At 34.4% G+C, this 16,067-nt stretch overlaps 1 protein-coding gene across 1 annotated transcript in view; it reads right to left on the bottom strand.

The window, feature by feature from the left end:
• The window catches only part of BRWD1 (bromodomain and WD repeat domain containing 1), a 97,365-nt gene that overhangs the window by 30,591 nt on the left and 50,707 nt on the right, over positions 1 to 16,067 (bottom strand). The window contains 8 exon segments of the mRNA XM_032463949.1: positions 1,579 to 1,661; positions 2,334 to 2,458; positions 5,397 to 5,504; positions 5,597 to 5,722; positions 6,597 to 6,786; positions 9,027 to 9,124; positions 15,093 to 15,224; positions 15,838 to 15,931. Coding sequence (XP_032319840.1) covers positions 1,579 to 1,661; positions 2,334 to 2,458; positions 5,397 to 5,504; positions 5,597 to 5,722; positions 6,597 to 6,786; positions 9,027 to 9,124; positions 15,093 to 15,224; positions 15,838 to 15,931 — 956 coding nt within the window.

The raw sequence follows: 16,067 nt of genomic DNA, 5'->3' as shown, positions 1-16,067 counted from the left end.
GATCTCACAAGAAAAATCAGGTCTAAATGTACCCCTGACAATGCCTACATATCTATTATTTAAAAGAATTAACAATCCTCATATCCCATTATCTCAGCATGATATCAAAGCAGCCAAGCAGACCTCAGGAGAGGACCTATACAAACCAAAGGAGCTGGAAGAATGTTTCAGCTGACGTCAGTGATTTTAGATCACACATACACATTTCTAAATGGATTCTGTAACTGTTAGCACTTCTAGAGAAACAAACTGTATCTGACCTTTGTCTTATATATATGACAACAGAAACACAGACTGCTGTAGTAACTCTGTCTCTCTTCCCATCCATCCCGTCATTTCAGAACAAATCACCATGAAAAATAATACTTATCCTCTTTAGAAATTCTTTGAGAGATTAACAATTCTTTCTTCAAGAAAAGTTTTACAGAGGTAGTATCAATCAATGGAAGGTATATACTAAAATTTTGATATAATACCATAGTTCCTAATTCTATAATGTAAATAACCTAATTTAACAAGTATCAATTATAGAATTTGTTAAATAAGTATTATAGTAATAACAACAAATCCAGTGACTTCATTTTGAGAAGCCTAATATAAAAACATGTTTATTTAGAGAGCCAATCTTTGATATCAAAAAGAAAATGATCTTAAGCCTTCTTTTAATTTAAAGTTGCTCATCTTACACTGAAAAAGTATTATTTCAGCTGAAAACACCTTCTAATATTAGATAAATAGGGAAGAAAAATGTTACATAGTTCTTTGGGACTTGGCCGCATGACTTGTTAACTCCCACATATTTTAGCTGTCTGGGTTGATATGATATCAAAGTAAGATAAGATTTTTTTCAAATAAACCGATTTTGGCTAGATATTTTGGCTAGTCAAGAATAGAATAAACTGAGTAAAAAGTTCTCAATACAGCAAAAATATAAAAAAGCTTCCTATAATATCACTGCTCAAACTTTAGGAGAATAAGTAAGATTTTATGGGGAGCAAAAATAAATTAATCAGTATAAGAGATTTGGTGCAGTAATTTCACAACCTCAAAAATAAAACAAAACCACCAGATTACAAGGAGTGGTTGGGAATCATTCCCTAGCATTTACTTGTAGATAATTAAAGTTAAAAAAATGTTCTTTGAATGAGCATGTTGGCAGAATAAAATGAGAGCTTCTAAAGTACACACCGTGGGGGCTGAAAAACATAATAGATAGGAAAAACACAATAGGTAGGAAACTATAAACTGAATTATTTTTCAGCTTTCTGATTGTTTTGCAACACGGGGTAATTCTGTGAATTATACCAGTTTCACATTAAAGACAGCAGTAATATTGTATGGACAAGTCTGAAATAAAAGGTCTACTCTAGCCTTTAGTCAATGAGTAAGAAATCATCCTTCCAAAAGGTCCCCTACATACCAAGCCCTAAGCAAAATACACTTATCACTTACATTTCTTTCTAGAATTTATATGGTTGCATCACCATAATAAGCAACACTACAACCAAAAAAATATGTCAATGAAGTGAGAGATAATTTCTCACGGTATAAATAAAACTCAATTAAGGACAGACTTACATGACTGCCAATTCCTCTGTCTTGCTTCATCATAAAATTGACGTAACACAAGAAAGTCAATAACATCTGGCATATCATGATATCTAAACAGAAATAAAAGATTACTGAGTTTCCTGCATAGTACGTTGTAGTCTAGACCAACAATGTCCAAAAGAAATACAATGTGGGAAAAAGAAAGAAATTCAGTGGAAGCCAGATATGTAATGTTTAATTTTTGACTAAAGCAAAAAGAAACCAGTGAAATTCATTTCAGTAGTACACTTTATTTAACCCAGTGTGTCTAAATGCTGGCTCACCACATAGTCAATACAAAATAATGAGGTATTTTACATGCTGCTTCTTTATGCCAAGTCTTCGAAATCACTGTGTACACTTAGATCACACTCAGTTCAAATCAGTAATAGTTCACGTGCTGACAGCTGTGGCTGACAGCTATCATACTGGGTAGCACAGGTTTAGTAAATTATTTACTCTAATGTTTTCTCAAAAACAAATGCAGAAGCAAATTCCTCTACAGGCCAGAATTCTCTACACATCTAAGTGGCAAGGAAAATGCATACACATGCTTGTGCCTAACTGCTGCTGCAACACCACTATTTTTCCTTCTAGTGGGCCCATCATCAGAACTTCAGCTTATACCTTAGGCTGTTCACAGTGCTCCACTGCTTACCCTGCAGCTGATGTGGAGAGGGAGTGCTAACCAGCAAGAAGGAAAACCGAAATATAAAAAATTCCACACAAAGAGAAACACATACCTAATTGAGAAAGATCTGTCCGTAAGTTTTCCAGTTGCAGGATCTATAAATGCTAGTTTGAGGCAACAGAGTGTAGGGGGCCCAACCTCATATCGTATTCCAACTATTTTGACCAATTCTTGATCCTTTAACAGATATTTTTAAAAGAATAACTGGTTAAAATAACGAAATTCCTTAAGACTATAATTCTCCACATATTGCCAAATTAAGTCAACTCACAATTTAGAATTCCAAACCAGGAGAGGGGTTTAATTTACCATTGATTACAATCATTTCTGCTAAATCTTCACATCTTTTTGGAGGCAGGTATTTAATACTGTTCCTAACATAAGGAATATACTCACTTCAGAAAAAACACAACAAAAGTGTAAGAAGGAATGCACAAATCTTCCATCAGCTCAATATCTAAAGACAATCACTGTGAACAATCTGAATTTCCTTCTGGCTTTCTTTTCTTCCTAGAGACACATTTTCATTATACAATTTTGTATTATGCAAGTCAAAATACATAGGCATTTGGTTTATTAAATATTCTTCCAAACCTTGATATTAAATCTCTACCTAATACATTTCAAAAAGTTATTTGTTGAGGATCTACTATGTGCTATGACCTATTCTAGGCAGTAGGGATAAGACAGAGAACAGGAGACAGTTCCTGCTATAACTGACTATCTTACTCATTAATGGATGTATCATAAGCCTTCCCCATAATGTTTCCTAATTCTAAGAGTATGAGAAATCATTCATCCATTTATTCATTGCACAAATGTTATTGTTATAATGTACCAAAGTGCTAAGAGTACAGCTGATTTTCATTATTTGCATCATTCTTATAATTCTATAAAGTTACCTGAAACAGTGAATTAGTGAATACTTAACCACTGCTCCTGGAGAAAATACAGGGTTAGGTTGCTACAGGCCTCCAGTCACAACATTTCTGTCACCTAATTAATATAGTATCTTATTTTACGTGAGTTACTGTGTAAAGACATCTCATTTAATATATGTTGTTGATTCATTAAAACTGAACTGACAGCCACAGCACTGTAACTCAAGCCTAAACAAAGCTTATCTAACACATATTTTCTCCATGAAGTACAGAATTCACTTTCTTGTGCTTAGTAAACACAATACAACACTTTAGCACTACACTTAGGGGCAATTTTAAACAGTAAATCACCAACAAAAAGCTTTAAAAAAGTGAAAAAAGTGGTATTAAATAAGACTATAGAAAAGAACACTTATTTGTAATATGAGGGCTCAGAGGTATCCCCTTGTTCAACCTCAGCTGGGAACATGCTAGGTGGGCAAAGTCAAGTTTTCTGCCACTCTGTGCATGTCTGCAAGTGAGCAGAAAGCATCCTGAGTATTGATTTTGGTGTTAAAAATAGCATAGAGTGAGTAGGCAAGCTCACTATACAGAAATCTGAAAAATGTGGATCAAGTGTACTCAGGTACACAGTGTGGTGTACAGTGTACAGTGAAGCAGACATAAATATGAATGTATCTAAAGCCAAATTCACAGCAGTAGAGCCATTAAGCTGAATGAGTGTTAAGAACAGCTATCTTTGTTAAAATTAGTTTTTTCATCTTCTGACAGTTACTGAAAATATCAGAAACATAAAGTATAAAGAATAAAAATCACTTGTAATACTATTTTACATATAATCACCACTGACATATTAATGTCTTTATTTTGGTTGACTGTTTAAATTCTTATGATAACCACAGACAATTTCACATCCCATTTTTCCTCTTAGCAATACACTGTATGTGCCTAACAAATACTGTAAAAGCCTCAGTTACATTGTGAGCTCTACATAGTAGCCAACTGTGTGAATATACCATGGTTTGATTCATCAGTAATGTGGGATATGTGGACTTCTTCTAATTTTTTGTTTCTATAAACAGTGATACAGGATTACTCTGCTCATAAATTTTACGTACTTCTGGTTGTTTCCTAAATTACCAGAAATAAAATTAGTGATTTCAAAGGTCTAAATATTTTCACTTTCAATTCCAATTGCCAAGAGACCCTCTTGAAAGCCTAGAGCTGTTTCATGTACCCTATCGCCAAGATGAGTAACAGTTAACAAACCAAAACCTTTGCTATTGTTAAAACATGGTATTTTCTTCCTTTAAATGTTAAAAGAAAAATTATAAAATTGGTTAAGTACAGGGAAGCTAAAGTTTTTCCTGTATTTTATTATGCATGAGGTTGAACATTTTTTTCCAATGTGTATTTCTTCTTTTGAAAATCTGTCCTGAATATAAGCATTTTAAGATTAATGATATATACAGCCAAGCTGCCTTCCAGTAATATACAGTGTCCACTGACAAGCATGTCTTCTACTGGATCTTTTTTTTTTTTTTGTATATATGTGTTTTTATTGAAGTATAGTCAATTCACAATGTTGTGTCAATTTCTGGTGTACAGCATAATGCTTCATACATGAGCATACATACATTCTTTTCCTATTCTTTTTCACCATTAGTTACTACAAGATACTGAATATAATAGTTCCCTGTGCTACAGAGTATGAACCTATTGTTTATCTATTTTATATGTATTAGTTAGTATCTGCAAATCTTCCCACCCCCACCCCCGTTACCATAAGTTTGTTTTCTATGTCTGAGTCTGTTTCTGTTTTGTAAATAAGTTCATTTGTCTTTTTTTAAGATTCCACATATAAGTGATATCATACGGTATTTTTTTTCTTTCTCTTTCTGGCTTACTTCACTTAGAATGACAATCTCCAGGTCCATCCATGCTGCTGCAAATGGCATTATTTTATTATTTTTTATGGCTGAGTAGTATTCCACTGTATAAACATACCACCACCTCTTTATCCAGTCATCTGTCAATGGACATTTAGATTGTTTCCATTTTCTACTGGATCTTAAGATTTACCAGGTAACAGCAAAAATATTCTTAAGTAGGACATTAATGGAAAGACAGTAATGAAATATGCCTCCAGTAGGCATTTTTAATGAATTTATAAATAATTTAACTATATATGTATGTGCTAAATATTTAATAATTTAGTGATACCATCATCTTACCCTGAGATCCATTTTTCTCCATGGCTCCTTGTTAGGGTTCAGTTCATAAATGTTATTTCTTCTGACAGCCTCAATATAAGCTTCATGACCCTGTCGAAAATATATTACCTACAAAAGGGAAGTATACGTTAAAAAATAAAAACCTTAGAGTAATATTAATTTTATATTTCATATTCATGTTTTTAAATTTTATTACTCACCTCATCACCCATTTGAGGAACAAAAGGTGACTTTCGAAGTGTGGTGTCAGTTATCCAAACCGGAGGATGAAATTCATATAAATGTTCCATGTTTGTAAGCTCTGCCTGAGTCATCCTCTGCAAATTCTGCCAAGGGGACGAGAACAAAGCTTAATAGAATAGAAAGGGGCAGCATGCGCTGTTTAATTGAAAAACAGAAGAAACGTCACCATTCAGAATGACTGTTTCACGTGGCGTGTCACCTAACGACTAGTTTTTAAGCAGCATACATATCTGGTCCTTGAACGTACATAGGAACACTACCAGTTGTGCAAGCATTCACTACAGCTCTACCTAGCACTTGCCTACAGTCTCTTGGATTTCTAACAGATCCTTCCTAGCACTTCACATCCTATGAAACGGGGCTACTTTCCAACCTAAATGCTCTTCAACACACTGAGCCTGCCTGACCGACCCTCCACTCTGCATTTCACCACAGGCTAATCTTCACAGGGAATCTTTTTTTTTTTCCTTTTTCAGGGAATCTCCTCTTGACTTCAGGTTTTAACAATAGTAATTTTAAAACATGACCACAAATTCTTTAATACTTCTCCTTCCCTCTTTAAGAGGCAGAGCCGAGGTCCCCTCCACTCTAGTGTAGGCTCCACTTGCTTCTAACAAATAGAATAAAGCAGAAGTGACAATGTGTGACTGTTAAGACTAGATCATAAAAGGCTTAATTTTTAGATTCACTCAGAAAGGTTTAAGTGCCAAGTCTAACTCACAGCAGATTAGAAAGAGAAGTTTTAATAATAAAGCTGCTTTATTTTTTTTGTAAAAAATAAAAGTTTGCTTCCATTTTACATTTGACTCCTGATGACGTAACATCAATCAAAAAATACACACATACATACATACGTACATAAAGGCTCCAGTTTCCCAATAATTTCTAATTTCTAAATATGGATAGAAACTATGAAAGTGTAGATAGATGTTATTTTTAAAGATATACTTTTCTTACCTCTTTTTTAGGCTTATTTTCTTTCTTTCTCTTTCGTCTCCGTTTTGGAGGAGATAAATTCTCAGTAGACATTTCATCCTCTGAACTACTACAAAATCGGGTAATTCGTCGACGAGATGACGTTCGTAAAGGAGGCTGCAAATTGATGCCTGCATCAGCTGTCCAATCCGAATACCTAGACGAAGAGTCACTAGAAAAGGAAAATATTTTAAGTTGCATGGAACCAGAATCTAAGTCCTAATAGTAAATTAATCCTATAACCTTAAGAGAGGAGGAGACAAGAAGGAGGGAAGAAGAAAGATTCTAGGAAGATACAACTGAACAATCTGCCCTCACTATCAAGGAATATTGAAACGACCACAGATCATGAGAAAAAGAGAAAAATCTTCACTGACATTGGAAATTAGGGAAAGACAAAGCCTGAGAAACGTTTTTTAAGTCTACTTTGGATGAGCCCTCACGTAAGACAACATCTAGAGCCAACTAGTAACTCCGCTTTCCCAACGTGAAGGGCAGTTACAAAGACAGCAGGGACAGCGCAGAAGCGTAAGAGCAGCACACGCTGGAGGAGGCCAAGAAAGTTTCACTGGAGTGAAAACCATCAGCGACACACTGAGAAGCACAAGGAAAGCATGGCCACACCAAACAGAGAGTCGTAAATGGGCAGAGTTTCTTGCCAAGAGGGGGACCATCCCTGATGTGAGAAAAGATCCACAGAGGGACAAGTTCTAGCCCACCCTAGAACAACAGCAGAGTCAAACAGGAAACAAGGTCCAGAAAACTAGGCCCTGGTCCACTCCTAGCTTCAAAAAACACCATAGAGGACAAAGGCCCTCTACTGGGGCCATCACTAACTAACCACATATCTCTCAGGCTCAATAAAACACACACATTTCCAAAAGCTATTTATTATAATTGTTATTTTTGTATGAATATTTTACGTTGTAAGAAGAGCTTTTTAAAAATCTTAGGAGCATCTGCTTTGTATAATCAAATTCAAGAAAGCCGAATTAAAAAGACAATGAATATAGAGATGGAACGGACAATGGTGATTGCCAAGGGCAGGCAGCATAGAGTGGAGAATTGTTATTTAATAGGTATACCATCGCAGTTCTGCAAGATGAATTCTGGAGACTGGGTACACAACAATGTGGCTGTACTATAACACTATTGAACTGTACAGTTAAAAATAGTTAAGATGGTAAATTTTATGTTCTGAATATTTTACCATTAAAATTAAAAGACAAAAACAAACAACAAAAACAAGAATAGACAAATGTTCTAGAAATCACTCCAGCTCTTAAGCATACCAGAATAAAAGAAGACAAGAAAGGAAGCAGCTGGGAGTATGTATGGTGGGCTGTAAAGCACAGTATTAATGGAAATGAAAATAAAATCATCTCAGTCACAGTAAGAAGGGAGAATTTTCTAGACTTGGTGACGGAAATGCTGTGAAGAGAGAATGACACCCAGGTTTCTGGCTTGAGCATCTGCCAGGACAAACGTGATGTTTACAAAGAAGAGGAACAGACGTTAACTCTTAGTCTCATAAAATTTGGATACCAAGACTAAAAAGGTAACACATGATACAAAATAAAGTTTCTATTTTAAGGCAGGACAAGAAAAATTAAAAATAAAATTCTCTCTCTGTCCAGTTGGGCCTCCTCCTTCCCTAATATGCAGTGTGCATCTGTATTACATTGCACATTAACCAGAGCTCCTCAAAGGTGGGGATGCCTGCTTGACTGTAAAGATCATTTTTTTTCTTTCTTCTGAGGCTAGCAACGTAACTTCTTAAAAGAACAGCACGCTTTCCCAGCTCTGCAGGGGGTCGTGGTACTTGCTGCTGACTTCGTACATGCTTACCTGGACCCTGTATTCTTGGTGAACTTTATGTAAAATATCCATATGTCATTCAGATGTACCATCATTTGTCTTAAATATGTTTATGACTGTGCCTTCAACTTCTAACAGGCAAAACAGTTTCCAAAGCTTCCGGAGAATCTCCTTCCCAGGTTATAATCCTCAATTTGGCTCAAATAAAATTCCCTTTATTTTTCTACTTAACCTGATAGTTAATTGAATTTTCCTTAACATATCCAATAATTAATAATAAATTTAACAGTGGTTTTACCACACAGATTTTGGATACTACTTTCTACAAACACAGCCCAAAACTAAATTGATGTTTTTAATACACGTATTTTACACTGTTGGCTCAAATGTTTTATAACCAAACAAAAATACCCAAAATATTTTCTATAGAAACAATTATTAATCCAGCTTTCTTCTCCTTTTAGATGTATTAACAACTCAATGTCAATTGCTCCACAGTTGTGAGCTCTTATATCTTGAATGCCATTCACGTATGACTCCATTTAAGGTTATAACTAAAATGTTTAAAAGATCAGAACAACTAAAAATAGATACCTTGAACTTTCACTGTCACTGTCACTTCTTCTGTCACTTTTCCATTCTTCTTCTTCAGAAGAAGAACAAGAACCTTCACTTGGATCACAGGAAGTCTCCTAATTTGGGGGGGGGGGGATAAAAAATCTTGATCTATGAGATTAAATAACACAAGTCAAGAAAAACCAGTCGCCCTAATCATAAGTAAGCATGATAACTGAGTAATAAAATATAATTAGGTAAATTTAAAAAGCAAATGTCTTTACTACATCCTTTCTCTTATCAAGGCATTAGACTACAGAGAGTATTTGTGAGACCTAACACAATTGATGACTATTAACAAAAGAAACTGATACAATAAGCTATTCTCTGAGTGAAGTTAGTAAGTCAATATAAATGTTCTCAGTGCTTTGGACTTAAGCCGCTGTAATAGGTGGGTAGTGGCAGCTCACCATCATTACTTTCAATTCCCTAATGATAGATGTATGATGTTGAGTAACTTTTCATATGCTTATTTACCATCTGTGTATCTTCTTTAACAGGTGTCCATTAGATCTCTTAACGATTTTTAAATTGGACTGTGTTCTTCCTGAGTTTTAAGAATACAATTCCTTTATCAGATATGAGTTTCACAAATATTTTCTTCTGGTCTGTGGCTTGTCTTTTCATTCTATTAACAGTATCTTCCAGGTTTTTCTACTTCTCAAGTTTTTCTGTCAAGGACCATGCCTTTGGTGCTGTATCTACAAAGTCATCATTCAAAGTCACCTAGATTTTATTATGTGTCATCTCTTAGAAATTTTATAGTTTTGTGTTTTACATTTACATTAAATTTATGATGTTTATGATATATTTTGAGTTAGTTTTTATGAAAAGACTACCTACGTGTTTTGTTGTTTTTTTTTTGCATGTGAATATATGATTGTTTCAGCACCACTTGTTGAGAAGATTATGCTTTGTCCATTGAGTTGGTGTTGCTCCTCTGTCAAACACTAGTGGACTGTATTTGTATTGGTCTATTTCTGGGTTCCATTTTCTGTTCCACTGATCTATGTGTCTATTCTTTCACCAGTACTAACTGTCTTAAAAACTAGATTTATACTAAGTCTTAATGTCAAGTAGTACCTATCAGGCCTGCAACTCTATTATTTTTCAGTATTCTGTTAGCTATTCTGGGTTTTTTCTTCTCCAAATAAACTTCAGAACCTCTTTACCAATATCCATAAAATTAACTTGCTGAGACTCTGACTGGGATTGTGTTGAATCTATAGATGAAATTGGGAAGAACTAATATCCTAACAAAGATGCAAAGCACAGGAACTCTCATTCATTGTTGATCAGAATACACAACGTAATCCAGCCACTTTCGGTAACAATTTGGCAGTTTCCTACAGAGCTAAACACAGATTTATCATAGAGGAACATTAAACTCATATAACTAGAAGGAAGTCAACGTGAAAAGGCTACACACTGTTTGCCCCTACTATATGGCATTCTGGAAGAGTCAAAACTATGGAAACAGTAAAAGTATCAGTGTCTGCCAGTGGCTCAGGAAGAGGGAGGAAGTGAGGATTAGGTCTGTGGAGGCAGGCAGGTTAGGGCAGTAGAACTATTCTGTACGACACTCTTGTGGTCGATACGTAACATTATGCATCTGTAAAAACCCAGACAACACAGAGTGATCCCTAATGTAAACCATGGAATTCAGTTAATGATAACACACAAAATTGGTTCATCAGCTGTAGCAACTGTACCACACTAAATCAAGATGTTACTAACAGGAAAGACTTGAGCAGGGAGAGAAAGAGCACAGGGAACTCACTATACTTACTGCATAGTCTTCTGTAAACCTAAACTAACACGTGAAGTCTTTAAGGGAAGAGGGGAACAAAGGACCATCTGACTTCCACAACCTTAACAGTTACAGCCTACTTTAAGTTCCGGTCTTGGATACTAAGCAGCTACTTTTAAATTGAAACTTAACCTTTTCCTATAACAGCCATTTACATTAAGTACATCGTTAACAGATAATAAAAATGCCATTGGGAAACAAAACTAAAAACATGAAATCACAAGGAAATATTTGCGTTCTTTACTTCATTTGAATAGGCAAAATGCAAAGTAAACATCTAAAAAGAGTTCCTCAAAATGGGCACCCAGTGCTAGTCCAGGCAGGTTCTGGGCCCTACCACAGTAGATCTATGGAAAAGGAGTCAGCTTTTTATGCTCAAAATAGACTTCTTAAAAGTCACAGCAATAAAACAAATTCTTAAAATCTACTACCTGGAAACAGTGTACTCTACAAAAATTGTTTTACATTTTTTATCTCAATTAACTCTCAAAACACCTCTGTAAACAGAGGCTGGGTTAATTAACATAAAGCTAATGAAGCATAAATTTCAGAGGCTTTTGATTTAACTTGCCTACCAAGGCCTCGTGTCTATTTGAATCTGAGTCTTCTTTCTCTAAAGAAGGTCCCTAAAATTATACAAGATTCAAAGACCACAAATTTTGGATCCACCTTGCCTATGAGTTTTGTATTGTCTCAAGTCACTGCTTGCCCAAGACTGCCACTTCACACATAGAGAAACCCAAGGCTGAAAAATATGTAAAGTAATATGCCTGGAGTTACAGGAGATTAAGTATTAAAAATGGAATTGGAGATCTGGCCAACTCTAAAACCCATACTTTTTCTATCACTGTTTTCCAAACCAAAACAGAATGGAACTACCATACATATATATATACACACACCAATCTTTACCCATCTGCAAAAACACAGGAGAATGAGTTCATACCACTGTAGGTAAACTACACAGAACATAATTATGATTTATTTCAAAAGGTCAAGAGGACTTAACATTCTACATTATATTTAAAAGTCCCCTATTAATTGAAAATATACCAAGTTAAAAGACTTAAAAAGAAAAAACATAAGCTTAATACTACCGATGATCTAAAAAGAAAAAAGCAATCTATAATTATGCCTGATTCTTCAAAAAGAACACTTAAGAAAGTAAGACTTAGTTGGTATTTTCCCTAGCATAGTAAAATATGTCTCTATAGAGACCTAACACAGAGTATCTTACTTAATGTGAAAGTAACAGACACATTTCCACCAACAACAGGAGATGGTCCACTATCACCGCTATTATTCTACATGTACTACAAGTATTAAACAATGCAATTAGGCAAGAGAAATCAATTACAAGTGTAAAATTTAGAGGAGAAGTAGCAAAACTGAATGTTGTATAAACTGAGAGCGTACCTCGAAAACTTCAGGGAGTCCAATGATAAAATTAACTCACAAATTCAGTAACATAGCAGGATATGTGAAAAAATTTAAAACTGAGGTGGGAGGCCAAAGCCATGAAACAAATATGGCCAAAAGACATTAACAGACAAAGCACAAAGATGAAAAAAGACTCTAAATATGTAAAAGAGATGTTCAAGTTTACACATAAAAAAATTCAAAGTAAAACTACACTGTGAAATGAACCAAAGACAAAAGGACAAATATTGTGATTCCACTTACATGAAGTATCTAGAATAGCAAATTCATAGAGACAGAAAGTAGAAGGGAGGTTACCGGGGGCTGAAGAGAGAAGGAAATGGGGAATTACTGTTTAATGAGAACAGAGTTGCTGTCTGGGATGATGAGAAAGTGCTAGAAATATACAGCGGTAATGGCTGCACGTATCTGTAAATGTAGTTAATGCCACTGAACTATATGCTTAAAAACAGTTAAAATGGTAAACTGTATGTTATACATATTCTATCACGAAAAAATAGCCAAAACATAATAAAATAAAACTAACATACCACCTCTCACCAATTAAATTGGCAAAAATGAGAAAGTGTAACACACTCTGTTGGTAAAAAGTAGGGAAACAAGCACTCTAACAGGCCAGAGGTAGGAATGCAAGGTGAGCGTCCCCTTTATGAGGAATTTTTATCAGCATCTCATAAAATGCATATGCAGTTATCTTTGGGCCTAGCAATCCCATTTCAAGGAATGTACCCCCCAAATTACATCTCCAACAGTAGAAAACTACATACATATACAAGATTTTTCATTGTAGCATTATTTAAAATAAAACCACTGGAAACATCCTAAATGCTCGTAACCAGAAGAGCAGTTAAATAAACTTTGTTACAATCACACAACTTAAATATAATGCAACTCTTTAAAAAAAAAAAAGTGAGGAAGACATTTACGAACTGATGTAATTTCAAGAATATTTTAAGTGAAAAAAAAAAAAAACCCAAGTGCAAAAGAGTATCTGTAGTATGCTATACTTTGTGTACAAAAGGAGAAATCATAAAATATACATTTATCTGACTGAAATGTACAGGGAAAAAAAAAAAACCACAGGAAGGATAAGCCGGAAACTCCTGAGGAAGGGCGGTAACATTTATCACAATCACCCAAAATCAATAAAGGTTTCAATACGCTCAATATGATATAAATAAGAAGAAAATAATGTAAGAACAGTGTCATTACATAAAACAAAATCATTTAACTGAATGGTTTTAATTATAATAGCAACTAACATTATTGAATATTAGGCAGGGTTTTAAGCACTTTACAAGACTAACTACATGAATTCCCACAACACCTCTGAGGGACATACTACTAATTTCTTTTAGAGATAACAGGTAGAGGCACAGAAAGTTTAAGCAACTTGTCAAAGTGGAAAAATGTGGATTTAAATTCAAACCTTTTGTTTGACTACTATTCTAATGCTTTAGAGAGGAATCTGAATAAATTATTCATCCTTATGAAACATTTCGATCCTTAAAACATTACTGATTAGAAAATATGGCCATTCTAACATTAAACTTTAAAAACTCTACAAAAATATTGGTTTCCCCAAAAAAACCAAGTTAAAGAAAAGTAACTTACATACGATTATTGAAAAGTCAAGCAAAAGGGTTAGACAAAGACTTCTTAATGACAGCAAAAGCACAGGAACCATGGAAAAAACAAACCAGACTTCATCAAAATGCTTCTGTGCTTCAGAGGAAATCACCAAAGCAGTGAAAAGACAACCCAATAAATGGGAGAAAATATTTCAAAGTCCCATATCTGATATAAAGGGCTCATATCCAGAATATATAAAGAACTCTTACAGTAATAAGGAAAAAACAACCAAATTGAAAAATGGGCAACAGATTTGCACAGACATTTCTCCATAGATATACAAGTGGAAAATAAGCACAAGAAAACATATGCAACATCATTAATCTTCAGGGAAACGTAAATCAAAACCATAGTGAGATACCACTTCACATCCACCAGGATAACTGAAATCAAAAGGACAGACAATAACAAATGTGGACAAGGATGTGGAGAAACTAGAAACCTCATACATTACTGACTGGGAATATAAAATAGTGCAGCCACTTTGGAAAACAGTCTGGCAACTCCTCAAAAGGCTAAAAACAGTTACCATATAACCCACCAAACCGACTAGATATATATCCAAACGAACTAAAAACTTATGTCCAAACAAAAATCTGTACATGAATGTTGATAAGCAGCAATATCCATAATAGTCAAAAAAGTAGAAATAATAACAAATGTCCACCAGCTGAAGAGTGGGTGAACAAAGTGTGCTCTAATATATAATGGAATATGGGGCAATGAAAAAGAATGAAAGTATTGATCCATGCTAAAAATGGAATGAGCCTTGAAAACATCACACTAAGTGAAAAAAGCCAGTCACAGGACCATACTGTATGCTTCCATTAGATGAAATGCCCAGAATACGGAAATCCACAAGGATTGAAAGATCAGTAACTGCAGGGGCCTGGGAGGGGTGGGAATGGGAACTACCTGCAAATGGGTACAGAGCTTCTTTTTAGGTGATCAAAATTTTTTGAAATTAAATAGTGGCAGTGATGGCACAATTTTGTTAATATACTAAAACCACCGAACGCTACAGTTGTATGGTACAACAAAGCTGTTCAATACTGTTATAGAAATTCAAAATGTGAAATTTTCACATAATTTCAAGGTATATTCAAACAATTATAAAGACAAATTATTTAAGTTTTTCTGTGTTTTAAAGTTATGAAACTCACATGTCTTACGGAGCTTGAAGATTCATTTCCAGAAGATAAGTCAAGCCGTCCAAGATTTCTTTTACCGTAGTTTGGGTATTTACGCCTACATGTCCTCTGCCTAGACTGTGACATCAAAACCACCGAATCAGACTGAAACACAAACGTGCAGATGAAAAATCAACACCTAAAATATAAGTACAATCTTCAATAAAGTATTTGGCATTCTATCAAATACCCAAAAGGATTTAAGGCAAAAATAGTAAGTAATAATAATAGTTCAAAAAATAAAAATCCTTGAATGGATATTTTTGCCATACATTTTTAATCAAGCTTAGGGTTTTTTGGGGTTTTTTTTGTTTTTTTGTTTTTTACTTTTTAAGGTACTTAGAACACATGACTAAATTTAGGCACATCAGATCAGCATTTTCCAAACTAAATTTTAAGTTGATTGGTTTACTATTAAAAAAAATAGTAACAATAATCCAAAAAGGAAACCACTTTAAAATATATGGGCTGGTCATGTTCTAGTGGTTAACAGACAATAATTTTCTAGCATCCTTCAGCACTGTTAGGCATTAAGCTAAAGCTACCATCTGCAAGTTTCAAAGCCACTTCTAATAGCTGTATAACACTTCATGACTATTGTTTAAAATTCCAAACAAAAGACTAATATTACTAATATTCTTAACTGATCAAAAAGAAAAGTATAAATTTCTGTTAATTTCTAGTTTGATTATTCCTAAGAAAATGGAATTTACGTTACCTTTTGTGAGGGCTGGAGAGTCTTCCTCTTTCTTCCAATTATGTAAAGATTTCTTTCTTCTTCACCTTTCTCTATTCTGAAGTCTTCCAACTTCCTACAAATTCAAGTACCCAGTTATATTGGTTACTGATAAGTAAAGGATATAAAGAGGCAAAGTTAATAATGATTCTAGGAATCATAACTTAAATACTTTTTAAATTAATACAGAAAATTCCTGAATTTATAACAAA

The sequence above is a fragment of the Camelus ferus genome, chromosome 1 (assembly GCF_009834535.1).
Source record: "Camelus ferus isolate YT-003-E chromosome 1, BCGSAC_Cfer_1.0, whole genome shotgun sequence".
Taxonomy (NCBI): domain Eukaryota; kingdom Metazoa; phylum Chordata; class Mammalia; order Artiodactyla; family Camelidae; genus Camelus; species Camelus ferus.
The sequence above is the reverse complement of the archived record's forward strand: the minus strand, read 5'-3'. Positions and strand labels throughout refer to the sequence as shown.